This window comes from Podarcis pityusensis (genome assembly GCF_964106645.2).
Source record: "Podarcis pityusensis genome assembly, chromosome: 4".
NCBI lineage: Eukaryota > Metazoa > Chordata > Lepidosauria > Squamata > Lacertidae > Podarcis > Podarcis pityusensis.
In genome coordinates, this window is record NC_138027.1 from 12,616,915 (window position 1) to 12,632,497 (window position 15,583).

General features: G+C 44.8%; 1 protein-coding gene across 19 annotated transcripts in view; it reads right to left on the reverse strand.

Annotated features, from left to right (window-relative positions):
- Window positions 1-15,583, reverse strand: part of DLG2 (discs large MAGUK scaffold protein 2) — a gene marked incomplete at its 3' end in the record, with an annotated part of 818,053 nt that overhangs the window by 218,036 nt on the left and 584,434 nt on the right. For all 19 annotated transcript variants that reach the window (XM_081001988.1, XM_081001992.1, XM_081001989.1 and 16 more), the window contains one exon: window positions 782-832. In XM_081001988.1, the coding sequence (XP_080858114.1) occupies window positions 782-832 (51 nt within the window). The remainder of the gene's footprint in view (window positions 1-781; window positions 833-15,583) is intronic.

Consider the following 15,583-nt stretch of genomic DNA (forward strand, 5'->3'; position numbering starts at 1 on the left):
CCAGGTCCTTGTATCCATTGTACCCAAGAAAGGAGACATGGAAGTGAAGATCAGCCTTGTTCCAATCAGGCAGCCATACTTGTATACAATTCGTCGCTTCATTCTCTTACCATCAATCTGATCTCCTTCTCTCCCTTTCCCCACCGCTCCCCTTTGCAAGTCTTTTCAGTTTGTAAGCCAGAGTGTTTATGTACTGCAGCATTCCCCAACCTGGTGTTCTCCAGTTGTTGTTGGACTACATATCCCATCAGCCCTAGCCAGCATGGTCAGTGGTCAGGGATAGTGGGAGTTGGAGTCCAATGATAACTGGAAGAAACCATGTTGGGGAAGGCTGATGTGCAGCTTTTGCCACCAGCAGTATATTGACTGATATGAGAAGCTTTGGGAGATAGTATTTGCCCCAAACCAGGATAATAATGAAACATATTCAAGTTTTATAAATAAACATACTGGGAATAAAATCTAAAGCAGTAACTATGTGAGGAAACATTTCATAATACGTAAGACTACAATATGAGTTGTCAAGTTTTGTTCTTTTATACTTCTAAAAGAATTCTGCAAAAATCTGCAACATAATAGAAGTTCTAACAGCCTAGCAAGATTTTCAGGACTTAAGCTCCACCAGCAGTCATGATGAATGGGATTTTCATATAAATATGTAAAGGGAATTCCACTCCAAATACTTAAATTGAAAATGAAGGATTATATCACAATTAATTGCTTTATTTGTGTTGCTAACAAAGTCATCTGGCCTCTGAAGTGCGAAGAACAATTCACTTACCCTTTCCAATGTAATTTCTTCAAATTCATATTCAATCTCTGTTCCATTGACCTAGAAAATAATGATGATATAAGAGAGAAATCTATTAATACCTGTGGGAGATAAGGAAGGAAATCCCTGCTTTTATACAAGGACAAGTGTTCTTTCAGCTGTGATGAAACACAGTGTTTCCAAATGAAAAAAGTCGGTAATACTTCTTCAACTGGAATAAATGTGGAATGCCATGCATGGAAGAACTGAATAGTAGTATGCCAAGGAAAAAAGTGCTCCATTTAAGAGCTGACTGGCAAAGACTTGCAACATTCTGTCGCTCTAACACATAGGAAAAGAAGAGTTTTGCAGGGCTCTCCAGATACCCCTCCCCCCCCATGTGGTGTGAGGAGAAATAAGTTACCAGATTCTTTTGAACAATGTCTTCAAGGAAATATTTTGAGCTTCATTTTAATTTAGATCCTCTTTATTTATTTCCCCCACCACCACCAACTGCTTTGAAAAAAATGCACCATTTACAACATTGTATCCAACTACGTTCTGCACAGAGTAAGAGGCCCACTGAAACCAGTCAGCATGACAAACTGGAGAGCCATTCATTTCAATGGATTTGCTCTGAGTGGTACTTAGAAACAACCCATTTTGAGTTGAGGACCTGCCACCCGCACAGGAGTATAATAAGACACAAAGACACATTATTTTAGGTTAATGGGCAAAATTAGGCCACAACGTTTATTGGTTACAGCATGTGAGTAGTGTTGGCTTAGGCACTGGATGAAACAGCAATACAAGACTCCACCCTGCTCAGCCGGGAGTCATATCAGGGTTAACAACCAATGGGAGGAGCTTGTTGATGCAAATACAACTGGAAGCTCCCCCATGACGTCACCAGGGGTCGTGCCATGGCCCTAGCCAGCAGCAAGGCATCAGACAGGATCCACGACTGCTGGATTCCTTTAAAGGAATACCCAAAAGAGGAGGGGTAGATGATGGCCCATACCCAATCCTCCAACACAGCACACATATTCCAATGCCTAACCGCCAACACCAGAAAGCTGTGATGAATTGCTACGAGGTAGGCAAGAAAACCAAGAGGCTGGTGCCAATTTGCCAAATGGATAAAAAAGTCCTACCAGGCCCCTTGGGCAACCAAGGCAACCAACCGAAGTCCATAGCAAGGTCAATACACAAATGAAGCTGACCTAAGAGGGAGGGAGGGCGGGAGATCTGAAGAAAGCAGGATTAGACTGGGAGCTGAGCGCTGCCGTGGCTGTTTAAATGCGGCTAGCCCCGCCCACCAGCCAGCCCTATTGGTCAGCTGGAAGGCTTGACCATGGCAGCAGAAGCAATCAGGAGCAAGGAGCTGAATACGCCTCCCTGCCCCTGAGGAAAGCTGCTCCCATTCACAACCCCTCCCCTCTGGGAGGAGGAGAGGCCTTACCATTAGCACGCTACACATAAACACCACACAGCCTGGTTCTCATTTAAAAAGAAACACATGCCCCCTTTTCTCAAAGCATCTTTTACTATGTCATGAAATCATTTCCAACCTTTCCAAAGATATCTCAAGCCAGTTAGCTTCATTCTTACTACCACGGCAACCAAAACCATCCTCAGCTCCCTGCAAGTAGCTCCCCGGCCTTTCACAGGGCTAAGTAAATGAAACATGCCTATACTTCCTTTCCTAACAGCTTGCAAAAGGCAATACAGTGGTACCTCGGGTTACAGACGCTTCAGGTTACAGACACTTCAGGTTACAGACTCCACTAACCCAGAAATAGTACCTTGGGTTAAGAACTTTGCTTCAGGATGAGAACAGAAATCGTGTGGCAGCAGCAGGAGGCCCCATTAGCTAAAGTGGTACCTCAGGTTAAGAACAGTTTCAGGTTAATAACAGACCTCCAGAATGAATTAAGTTCTTAACTCGAGGTACATCTGTAGTCATCAGCTGCCAAACCATACTATCACAGCACAACACAAGTTGGGAGGAACTACTTTGAGATAAGCAGCTTAAGGATGTTGGCCCACACAGAGTAGATATGTGGGGAAATGCTCTCTTTGGCACAGCAGTGAAGCATTAAAACTAATGACACATGGGAATGGGACAAGTTTAGCTGGTTGCCCTTAGAGCTCTCGCCTCTCTTCTTCTGCATAGAGGAGATTACAATATGGGATCCTTCCCCAAAGTGAGGTACCATTTGCTGACTCAGAATTTGCATAGCACAGTGTGACTCATATCATCTTGCCAACTTTATCTGAAAATAACTATGGGCTGTATCCAACATTCTCTGTCTGCTTAGTGCAAGGGCTCTTGAGCTAGCAGACAGGTGAATGTTAACATTGCGCAGCAGAGAAATCCAATACAACAGTTTAACTGTGGGAAACGAGCCTGGCAATAGATTGCACAGTCTACTGTGCAACACAGTTACTAGCAACCTGCTTATTATGCATCGTTTGGTGCAACAGCATCCCTCTTGCACAGAACATTTCACCAGCGAAACAAGTATATAATGCTAAGTCACTTTAAGTTAGCACTACAATGGAGCCCACCCTATGGCTGGTATTCAGTGCCAGTTCTACTTGGAGTAGACACACTGAAGTTAATAGATATGGCTAACTTAGGCTCTTTTGAATTATGGTGGCAGCCACATACAGTCATACCTCAGCTCCCAAACACCTTGGGAGTCGAGCGTTCCAGCTCCCAAACAATCAAAATCCGGAAGTGAGTGTTCCAGTTTATGAACATTCTTTTGGAAGCTGGATGTCTGCGGGGCTTCTGTGGCTTCTGATTGGCTGCAGGAGCTTCCTGCAGCCAATCAGAAGCAGCACTTTGGTTACCGAACGTTTCAGAAATGAATTGGTATATGGATATATCTCTGTCACAGGTAATTTGCCTCTCAAGAACAAGCCACAGTTCATCTCTTGAAGTCTCCCACACATTTGCAGGGTCTTGTATGCGTTGGGGAGGGGGGTCCTTTCAGAAGAGCCCCAGCTTACAAACCTCATTTGTGCACAGATCACACCATGGAGTCCTTTGGACCTAAGCCAACCACTTTAATATCCAGCTTAGATTTTTATCCAACAGGAATGAATCAATCTCTCTTTTTTAAAGAAAAGAAAAGATCCAAAAGCCTCCATTAAGAATTGCAGCTTCCATCTAAGCGACCAAGAAAAACAAATAAATCATAGCGAGGAAAGGAAAGGTACACAAATGTATTCAGCAACATGCTGTTCTCATTTCCTCCTACTGAGATGCCTAATATTTGCTCTTTTCACCTGCCTCGATTTGCAAAGCACAGTACAAATTGTTAAACATTTTTTTAAAAAAACCAGAACATTCGTACAACAACCTTCTGGTTTTGTAAACTCTTAAAGCATGAATATTAAGCAGTACGCAAGTATTCTGAGGTTACCTTGCTTTCTTGCCTTATGGCAGTCTATATTACCATATTTTTTACTGTCTTTCCCAGTACAATTTAACCATTTTACTGTCTTCTCCAGCCTAAGACAACCCTTCTGCCTGTTCCAGGACCACTGTGTTTATTTTAGATCATTGTGGCAGGTGGAAAGTCCAACCTAGATCTCTAGCTAACAAACGCCACTCCGTAAGGCTTTTCTTTGCTTCACTGCGTAGAGTCAGGTTTCCTTTGCGTTATTATTAATGCAGCAAAAACGAGCGAGGAAAGAATAGCAGAAGGAATTTCTTTTAGGAAACCATCTGGGGTGGGGGGGAAGGCGTATGATGATTATCCAAACTGGTCTTCAAATGAACATGAGATCTAACCATAGGTATGGGCTGAGATTTAGAAATAACCATGTTAGAGCCCCTGGGAGCTAAGACCAATGGGAGTTCCAAGGCATCTCTTTGCTGTGGACAGAACTAGAGGCAGTATTTTAAATAATAATAATAACAACAACATTGCTGCAGGGGAGGATAGAAGGTTCCAGCTGATGGAACATTAGAAGCTGCATTATAATGAGCCAAACCGTTGGTCCACCTAGCTCAGTATTGTCTACACCGATCGGCAGAGGCTGTGTTGGGTTTCAGGCAAGGGACCATTCCAGCCCTACCTGGAGTTGCCAGAGATCAAACCTTCTGTGGCCTTCTGCATTCCAAACTTCCCAGCTGCCAAACAACTAAAAGTCTGGTAGTTGTTGTTCTTTTTGACATCTGGTGGGAGGGCGTTCCACAGGGCGGGTGCCACTACCGAAAAGGCCCTCTGCCTGGTTCCCTGTAACTTGGCTTCTTGCAGTGAGGGAACCGCCAGAAGGCCCTCGGAGCTGGACCTCAGTGTCTGGGCAGAATGATGGGGGTGGAGACACTCCTTCAGATATACTGCACCGAGGCCGTTTCGGGCGCTCATCTCCCTTTATTGGCTGAGGGAGCTGACGTACAGCTTCTGGGTCATGTGGCCAGCATGACTGGCAAACCAGAGCAGCGCACAGAAACGCCTTTTACCTTCCCGCCGGAACGGTACCTATTTACCTACTTGCAATTTGATGTGCTTTTGAACTGCTAGGTTGGCAGGAGCAGGGACCGAGCAACGGGAGCTCACCCCGTTGTGGGGATTTGAACCGTCAACCTTCTGATCAGCAAGTCCTAGGCTCTGTGGTGTAACCCACAGCGCCACCTACACCAAATGGTGCAGTCAAATGGTGAACCCAGATATTTCAGGGAAATTTCTCCTGTCTTCCCACCTGTCCCACAAAAGCAATCAAAAACCTTTTGTTTTATTTTTGCCAGGCAGCCGAAAACATGAAGAGGAATTTTGGTCCACCATTACTTTAGATAATGACTTGTGCCCAGAGAGATGACCTTTCTGGTGGTGGCACCCCACTTGTGTGATGCTTTCCTCTAGCGAGGCTCACTCAGTGCTTCCATTTTTGGTATTCTCAGTGCCTGGCAAAGATGTGTATTCTTTAAATGCACCTAGGCAACTTTAAGGGACGCAGGTGGCACTGTGGGTTAAACCACAAAGCCTAGGACTTGCTGATCAGAAGGTCAGCGGTTCGAATCCCTGTGATGGGGTGAGCTCCCGTTGTTCAGTCCCTGCTCCTGTCAACCTAGAAGTTCGAAAGCACATCAAAGTGCAAGTAGGTAAATAGGTACTGCTGCGGCGGGAAGGTAAACGGCATTTCCGTGCGCTGCTCTGGTTTGCTAGAAGCGGCTTAGTCATGCTGGCCACATGACCCAGAAGCTGTACGCCGGCTCCCTCGGCCAATAAAGTGAGATGAGCGGCGCAGCCCCAGAGTCGGCCACGACTGGACCTGATGGTCAGGGGTCCCTTTACCTTTACCTTTAGGCAACTTTAAGTTTTAGTTGCTTTTCAGCTGCTGCCATTATGACTGAGGGATGTATATTTCTGAAATAAAACTAAGCTTCTGATGCATCATTGTATCTGCTGGTTTTAAAGTACTGGTGCTGTTTTCTTTATTTGCACATTTTATTGCAAGATAATATTTTTTTTTTAAAAAAGCAACAACCACCTTGCATACCTTCGTGAAAGGCTCTATGAACAGTATTATGAAAATATACTTTTTCTGTGAAAGGAGGTGAAAGAGTGGCAGCAGCTAGTGATGGCTGCTGCCTATTGGACTGGCAGAGTGGCAGGCAGGGAGGCTGACTGGAGCTGGAGCTAAACCTAATTCTAGTTTGCCTCCATCCTCTTCCCTGCAGTGGTCCAGAATGGCAACAGCGAAGCTAAGGCGGTGGCAGCTGACAGCCAGTTCCCACATCCTGGACTTGATGTTAAGTAATAAGATAGATAAGCTGGGGCTGGCTGCAGGCAGACTCAAGCTGGTGGGGGCAGCGCCCCATTCACCTCCAGCTCAAGAGCGTGTTGATGACTGTTGCTGGCAGAAAACTGCAGAGTTCAAGGCTTTGCCGTGAGGCCACATACAGATTTCTAGCCATTAATCCTTCATTATCAGGTGGAGTATATTAAAGTAGGGTGAAAACAAACAATTGCATTTCATTCCGGGTTTAACATTCTCCGCTGTCTCCACAAAGCTTAAAAACTACCTTACGGAAGCTGTCTGGGATCACGTTTACCTTCCAATCAAGTCAATCTTCTGTAGAAAATTATCGGATCAAGTATTCATGAGACAAAGTTAATTTGCACTACCCACAGAGAGATTCGTTTCTCCTAGCTGGTTGTGAGACGACAGACGTGCCTTGTTTGATGGAGTGCAGATTACAATTCGAGCCAGATGCCAGGTGTTTTTCATTAGCTCGATGCACTATGGTCAATGAATCCCTCTATAATGCAAAATACGGCCAGAGAGAGAGGAGAATCTAAACTGCAATCCAGGCTTGGCCAATGCAGAGGCAAAAATCTATATAAGTCATCTGATGTACGCATATTTTAATTGGGGGTGAATGGATCAGGCCAATGGGTGCTCTTTCACCAAGCAATAGCCCTCCGAAAGAGAATGTCAAGCATTTTTTTAGTAATATGCCCCTAATCTCAAAGCCACGTTATTTCCTGTCCCCACACATGTGGATTCACAAAAGTTTGTGGAGGCATAATGGTCAATTTTCTGTTCTCTGGCCAATCTGGTATCTGCATCACTTAGCCAGAGACAAGTCAAGCAAATGGTGTAACAATGGCTTTTTTCCTAGCCAGAACTCAGCACCTCTTAGGTAGGCGCCATTGCTATTCTAAGAGAACGAGGGAGGCATTCATTGTGAGCTCCAGCAACTATTTTTCTAGAAAAATAGCACTGGGTGTAAGCACACCACATGGTCTTCTGCTAGCTGGACTGAGACACTGGGGAGAAACTCCTGTGTTTCCTGAGCAAATACAATATAGGAGGCAGGGAGGCTACATTTAGCATGGGCAGATGATGGAATCCTGTGCAAAATAAATTCCAATACTCATATGAGCAACAACAACATGGAGATGATGCAGGCTATTGCAGCCTTTGACTATGAACTAACTGCTAGAGGATAATTCATTTTCTGCCATTCAAGCTGCCCATCAAATGTATTCCCACAATTTACTCTCAGTGAGCTAAAGCTCCTCTCAAGTCAGTGAACCCAGAAACGCGGCTAATTAACTAGTCCTTTTATGATTTGCAGCAACCCTCCGCTATAAAGAACTGCCGATCATATGAAAGGGGCCCTGTCCTTTTGCCATTTCAAATGAAAGGACAAATTCACAATTGGCCAGACGGTGCAATATTGAAAAAGGTTTGCAGACACTACTCAATGTCAAACAGCGGCCAACTTTAAAACTGAGGGCTTCAAACCATCACACTCCCATCTTATTCTGAAATGTCCAAGATCCAGAGCAGATGCAAAGCTAAGAAGCTTTGTAGGATAGCAAAGACTCAAATCAGTGCTTAAAAGGAGGAAGAGACTTGCATACCAACACATGGACTGCTGGCCCATTGGGTTGTTGTTGTTTTGTTAAGGTTTCTTTTTGTTAAGGTTTTGAAAAAGTTCTTAGAGAAGCTGAGATTTTGAGCAGGGAGAGAAAAGGGCGTGCAGACAATTAAAAGCAGTGGGGGGGGGGTGGTTTGGAGTAGAAACACTGAAGGGCAGGCGTCAAATCACCCTTTCCTGCAGCCATTTTTTATTTTATAAAGTTTTATGGCAATTGCTTCTTTTTTTTAATATAACAAATTTAAGCAGATAAAATATTTGGACCTAAATCCAGCTACGCCCTTTAATTCACAAATGGGCTTTCTGATCCAGTGGAAGAGGAGATAAGGCATTTTTCATCTGTTCCCCCTGGAGCAAAAGGAAACCAGCTCCACTCTGTTGTGGGGGTGACATTTGTGGGGAGGGGTAATAGTGAGAATTGATGAGAACATGCCCCCCTTTTCTGTTAGTGAAGGCCTCTATTAGATCAAGGCCTCTGCCACAAGCATAAGGAATCCTTGATCAACATTTACTGAAACTTGCATTTTCATTTTCTTGTGGTTCATGTTCTCTAAGAAGGAGTTACAAGAGCTGCTCTGGTTGAGAGAGTAAAATGCTTCCAGATTCCTGACGCCATTTTTTCCACTCCCTCCCGACTCATGTGATTATTAGTGGCCTTGCCAGTACCTTTACTATTCTCTATTCCTTTGCCTTTATCAGCAACTGGATGTACAGGCATAATGCTCATTACTATGCCACAAAGAGATCTTGGTTTCTGCAGATCAAATGGCTGGACAGCAGGCCAATCCAAGACACGGGTGGAGCTGTGGTCAAAACCACAGAGCCTAGGGCTTGACGATCAGAAGGTCGGCGGTTCGAATCCTCGCGACGGGGTGAGCTCCCGTTGCTCGGTCCCTGCTCCTGCCAACCTAGCAGCTTGAAAGCACATCAAAGTGCAAGTAGATAAATAGGTACCGCTCTGGCGGGAAGGTAAACAGTGTTCCCATGCACTGCTCTGGTTCGCCAGAAGCAGCTTAGTCATGCTGGCCACATGACTCGGAAGCTGTCTGCAGACAAACGCCAGCTCCCTTGGGCTATAGAGCGAGATGAGCGCCGCAACCCCAGAGTCGTCCATGACTGGACCTAACAGTCAGGGGTACCTTTACCTTTAGGCCAATCTAATCCCCTGTCCCTTGTCATTTAGTAGGTAGCCACTGCTACAACCACCCCAGTCAGACTCAGAAAGAGCCAAGCTCCGTGCAGCAAAGTTCTAGGCTATGGAGGATCAAAGTTAAATTGCTGCCCAGAAGGATCAGAGGAGCTAGAGGCAAATGCATTGCCCAAATCAGGCAAAGTCCAATGCAGCTATCAGCCAATGGGGACAGAAACTCGGGACTCCTGAGGAGCAAGTTAAAGTTGCATGAGGTCTGGTGGGTCAAGATTGGTCCTTGGAGTCAGATGACTGAATGTTTAGAAAGGTTGGTACTGCAGCCTCATGGCATCCATGAGGTTCAAAACTCTGCCTATGAGACTTCCTGAATAAACAGAGCATTGCTGATACAGGAGCCCAATGCTGGGAGTTCTAGTTCAAGCCCTCCCTGATCCCCCAACACCTCCATTTCCAGACACGATCACGTGGGCTGGAGCTTTCAAGGTGGCTTAGGGCAGCCTTTCCTCAATCTTGTGCCTGCCAGATATTGTTAGACTACAGCTCCCCTCATGGCTGGGGTTGATGGGAACTGCAGTCCAACAATATCTGGAAGTCACCAAGTTGAAGGGGGCTGGCATAGTTCTCTTGCATCCAAGGTTGGGAAACTACCAGTTTGGAAAAGATAAGCTCAGCTCCTCCACTCCTGGAAAGAGAAGCCCATCGTTTGGGCATGGCCAGAGTCTTGTGGTCCAGCCAGCTAAGAACATAAGATGAGCCCTGCTGGATCAGACTGATCTAGTTCTGCATGCAAGTGTCTGACACTCACTTAAATCCCAAATGTTCAGAAACCTGCTTTATGATAACCAGTGTAAGAATTCTCAACATCTTCCCACAAGCTGGAAAGCAGCATGAAGGTGGCAACATTACCCTTCCTCAACAGAATATATGTCAGGATTTCAGGGTACCTCCTTCCCACCCATAACCCCCAATTTTGCCATTTTGCCAGAGATTGGCTCCTTGCAGAATGTCAAGGATGGCACTTTCCCCTATAAGCAGCTAAATTTTGACAGGAAGTTTCGCGTGTGTGTTTTTAGCATCCATAATTACAGATGCTTGAGGCAGGTATAAACACCATGCCAATGAAGGAACAAAAAGAGAATTTCATCTAAGTATAAACTGGGAGCTTTCATCGCAAGAAGGCATTAAAAGAATTTTATCAACCCATTGCATCTTAATTGAAATGATCATTTATTCATATGAATAATGCAACTGAATAATGAGGGATGGATCTGAACATTTCTTAAAAATCTGCCTGAGGCAAAACTTTCTTATCTCCCCACACATCATGAATAGCAAAGCTGTTGGGATGGATTAGCCAACAAGCTAAATATGCTATAAAAGCAGCTCCCCAAACAATATGGGATCTTTCCTTACTGCCAAGAATTGATAGGTTAGTAGGGAGAAAGTACATTTTAGACCATAGGTAGGGATTGGTGAATCTGTCAATTTCAGTCCCTCTCCATTTCACATTTTTCCACTTTCAAGTTCAGTTCTCCTCACTAGTTTTGTTTTTAAAAGCCTAATGAAATGAACACTCTGTGTTTATGTACATGTGTGTGTGTTTGAATCTTGATTCTGTCTTCCACGTTACTGTTCCTTCCAACTTTCTGCCATCTGCAAGTTTGATTAACATCCTTTGTACTGATATGTAATTGACATGTTTTTGTATTTTATATTTCTGTATATATTTAAAAACATTTTCATGTAAAATACTCATGGGTTCTGTATATTAAGCAGCATACAAATTATATACAATATAATGGGGGAAATCTGCATGACTGTACATACTTTGGTGAAAATAACACCCAAAGGACATTATATTGGAAGAAATTGTTTGCAAAAAAAAAAGTGTATTTGGGGCAAATTGCACGCAAAAATGTGTATGTTAAGAGAAATGCACATTCTGAAGAGGCTTAAAAAATAAAATAAAAAGCAAACCAAGCATCTCAGAGTCATGGGTTCAAGGTTTATAAAATGATTGTTGTCAGAATGGAAGTTTGGCCAAGAGCGGATTAATAGAGTCAGCGGGTACTGCTAGTGACTGCCTTAATAGTTCCAGAAGAATTGCCTAGAACCTTCATTTTTGTTAGGGAGGTTCATTTCTGTAACTGATCTCCTGGATGGTTGGAGCGTTCAGAATGGACCACGGGGGGAGCATGCAAGCTCTGCCCCTGTTCTTGTTCCTTTGAAAACGGTGAGGTTCCTAACCATCAGGGCATGTCCCACATATATTAGAACCCTGGGTCTGTAACATGCAGGGAGCCGCTAAGAGTCAAAGTTGCTCCCCGCTTTTCAAGCTCATTCTCTGTGAGTTGGAAGATGATTGGAACATCAATTGGAGGAGAAAGGGAAAAGCTGTTGCACTCAATGATTCCTGCATTGCAGGGGGTTGACTAGAAGATCCTTGTGGTCCCTTCCAACTCTATGATTCTATGATCTGGAAATGTGATGAACTGAGCTTAAAATTTGAAAATGAGTAGGTGAGGGAAGCCAAAACTGACTGATTTGCCCATCCCAGACCAAGCTGAAACCCTAAGGCCAGACTGATTTCCTTCAGAAATCCATCGCTGGCCTGAAAAGGCTTCAGCATGAAGAGTTCCTACAGGGCTTCACTCACCTCTGCTCCCTCTGTTTGAATCCAGTCCCAGTGGGCAGGAGAACAATAGTCTCCTCTTTTCCTCCTATTTTTAACTGTCAGAATAAGCCACTCTAATCCCCTTTTCTCCAGCCAAATATATACTCAATGGCAGCAGTTCTTTCAAATTTACCAGCGATAATTTATCAAGATGTTTACCAACCTGATTTAGTATCCACTCAACATAGCAGGGAAAAGCTTTCACTGATGGGCTTTTATCAGCTACTGGGCTTTTCTCCGACCCCTCCTTGGCTTCAGCTCAGAGCTCAAGCGGATCGGAGTGCACTGCTTGTTTGTGACCAACATTTCATCTCTTTCTCCTTAAGGCATTTGCAGCTAATGCACTAGTCAAAGCAGACATCTCATTTTTATCCATCACAGGGCAGTGATTGATACGTGCCATTTTTTCCAGAGATGTGCTGTAGTTAATTCCCCTTCTGCATCCATGCCCTCCAAGGCCTTGGATTTCTCTGCTTTCTTGCAATTTATTTATATTGGCCTTGTCGTGTGTAGAATAGGGCTGCGCTGAGACCTGATCTCACCACCATATTTTTTTTTGCTTCCTGCTTCCTCCCCGCTTCCACATGGAGTGTGAAAACTTCTGGGAGATGGGAAACTAAGGGGCGGTTGTGTAAATGCTTCTGTTTACCTTATGGACACAACAAGGCAGCCAAGGGTGTCCCTTTAAAACAGGTTTGAAACATTCCATTTGCACTTGCAAGAGGCTCATTGAAGACAGACTTCTAGGCTAGCAGCTTTGCAAGGGAAGAGGATGGGGAAACAACCAGAACAATTTGGCCATGGCCCGTGACCTCATTTGCCACATCCCCAAAGGCGGATTTAGGGGAGCCTGGTCAGTTCAGTTGCACCAGGTGCAGTGCACTGAAATCTGAGACATCAAGTCTGCCACTGATATCCCCATTGGCTCCTCGCATCCCCATCAGGTCCATTGAGCACAACTTGCCACTCACTGTGGTGTGCGCATTTTTAATTTAAATTTATTATTTGTTCTAGGACAGTGGTTCTCAAACTTTTCTGGCCACCAGTCCCTTGGTTCCACAAAGTCATCCCCAGTGCCTCTACCTAACCCTATAAAAAGCAATATTCAGAATAGTGGGTTTGCACGACCCACCAAGGAAGAGAAAAACACAGTAAGATTCAAAGCAGTCTCTGTTAATTGCACCTTTAGTCAAATCCAACTATAACTATTTAGTTTAATTAATTCAACAAAACTTAGGAACATGATCCAGTGATACCAACTTCTCAAGGCCTGATAGTTGCTTACATCTCCAATGCCTGCTGCCTCTTAGCGCGTGCCCCGGGCAATACCAACCCAGGGAGCTGCTGTTCTAGGGTAAGATACAGGTAAAGGTAAAAGGACCCCTGACAGTTAAGTCCAGTCGCATACGCTCATTTGCTTTATAGGCCGAGGGAGCTGGCATTTGTCCGCTCCACAGACAGTTTTTCCAGGTCATGTGGCCAGCATGACTAAGCTGCTTCTGGCGCAATGGAATACTGACCCCAGAGCAGCACATGGAAACGCTGTTTACCTTCCCACTGGAGTGGTGCCTATTAATCTACTTGCACTTTTTGGTGTGCTTTCGAACTGCTAGGATGGCAGGAGCTGGAACCGAGCAACGGGAGCTCACCCTGTCACGGGGATTCAAACTGCTGACCTTTTGATCGGCAAGCCCAAGGCTCAGTGGTTTAGACCACAGCGCCACCCGCGTCCAGGGTAAGATATAACACCAAGCAAAACACACAGTGTTTCAACAGATGCTCTCATGCATTTGGTATTTGGCACTTCTAATTTGTCATTATCCAGGAAACTCAAACTCCTAAATTGGGGGTTGGGGAATCTGCAGCCTAGGTCATGTCCCTTCGCCAGCCATGCCTCATACTCTCCTCAAATGCTTTTGCCTGGCTGGTATGTGCCCCTGAAATATGATAACATTCCTTGCCTGCCTGCGGGGTGGATGGAGAGACATGCATGCAGACCTGTATGTAGAGTGTGAGTAGAAATCACACACTGTTGCCTGGCTGGAATGTAGCCTTCTCTACAATGGTAAGTGTTGTGTCTGTTTTGCCACCCATTTATGCCTCAGGCCCCGCACACCACTGAGATGTGGGTGATGGGAAAAAGGTACCCCACCTCCTTCTTTCCCCCACCAATTAACCTTTTAGTCATTACAGTTTTGTCCACATTCTGAAATGCCCTCATCTGCCATCTCTCTCTGTCGTAACTAGCATAAGGTAAAGGTAAAGGGACCCCTGACCATTAGGTCCAGTCGTGACCGACTCTGGGGTTGGGACGCTCATCTTGCTTTATTGGCCGAGGGAGCCGGCGTGCAGCTTCCGGGTCATGTGGCCAGCATAACCAAGCCGCTTCTGGCGAACCAGAGCAGCACACGGAAACACCGTTTACCTTCCTTCCGGAGCGGTACCTATTTATCTACTTGCACTTTGACGTGCTTTCGAACTGCTAGGTTGGCAGGAACAGGGACTGAGCAACGGGAGCTCACCCCGTCTCGGGGATTCGAACCACTGACCTTCTGATCAGCAAGTCCTAGGCTCTGTGGTTTAACCCACAGTGCCACCCGCGTCATAACTAACATAGGTGGGGGCATTGTGCCAGTATCATGTTCACTTCTGAATCGTTCAGCAGCAATCATTGTGACAAATGTTATAGACACACAGGTTTATCACAGTACTGTGACATATGGTATAAACACACAGATTTTTCACAACGCACCATTTAAAGTTTTGGAGTTGAAGGAAGAGGGGAGAAAAGTTGAAATAGTTGCTAGAGTGAGGGATAAAAAGCTGCAATTTCGCTGGTTTTTTTATGGTGGAGGAGGACAAAAGGTAGGCTGGGGTCTACTGGTAGATCACTGAATGATTTGCAGTAGATCAGCAAGGATTCTGTCTCCCACCTGCTTGACCATTAAAACAGGGTTGGGTTTCCTCTTTTCTAAATTAGGCTGCTGAGATGAAGAAAGCTTGAAGTGAAAACCAGGAGCGGATTTTTGTGTGACAGGACTGGGAGGGTTCTGTTAAAAGAAACCTGCAAGCCTGAAGTCTGCCCACCTTTGTATTATGGCATTCTCTTCCCCTGCAGCCCCAGACAGCCATTTACACAAAAGCAAACCCATCAGCAGTTTATGTTGTGAACTAAGGCCACACCCACACAATACAGTTAAAGCAGTATCATACCATTTCAACAGTCGTGGAGAATCCTTCGGATTGCAAGGTGTTTGTGTATATGTGCTGGCCTCACAGAGCTACAGTTCCTAGGATTCTCTATGACTGTTGAAGGCGGTAGAATAAGGAAGTCCCAGCACATCAGTCAGCACACTGGATAAGAAACAGCAAGCCAGTCTGCATTCCAAAATCACAAACCAAATTAAGCAACTCTGACCCCCACTCCAATTAGTAACAGACTTTAAATTTGCAGAAGGGAAACAATTTGAACATAAAACATTTCTCTTTCTTTAAAATAAAGGGTCTTCATCCTTATTTCATAGAGAACAAAACAAATTAGCTAGTATGAGCCAAAGTACCCATGCAACTTAACAAATTTAGAGAATCTTATCCTAATAA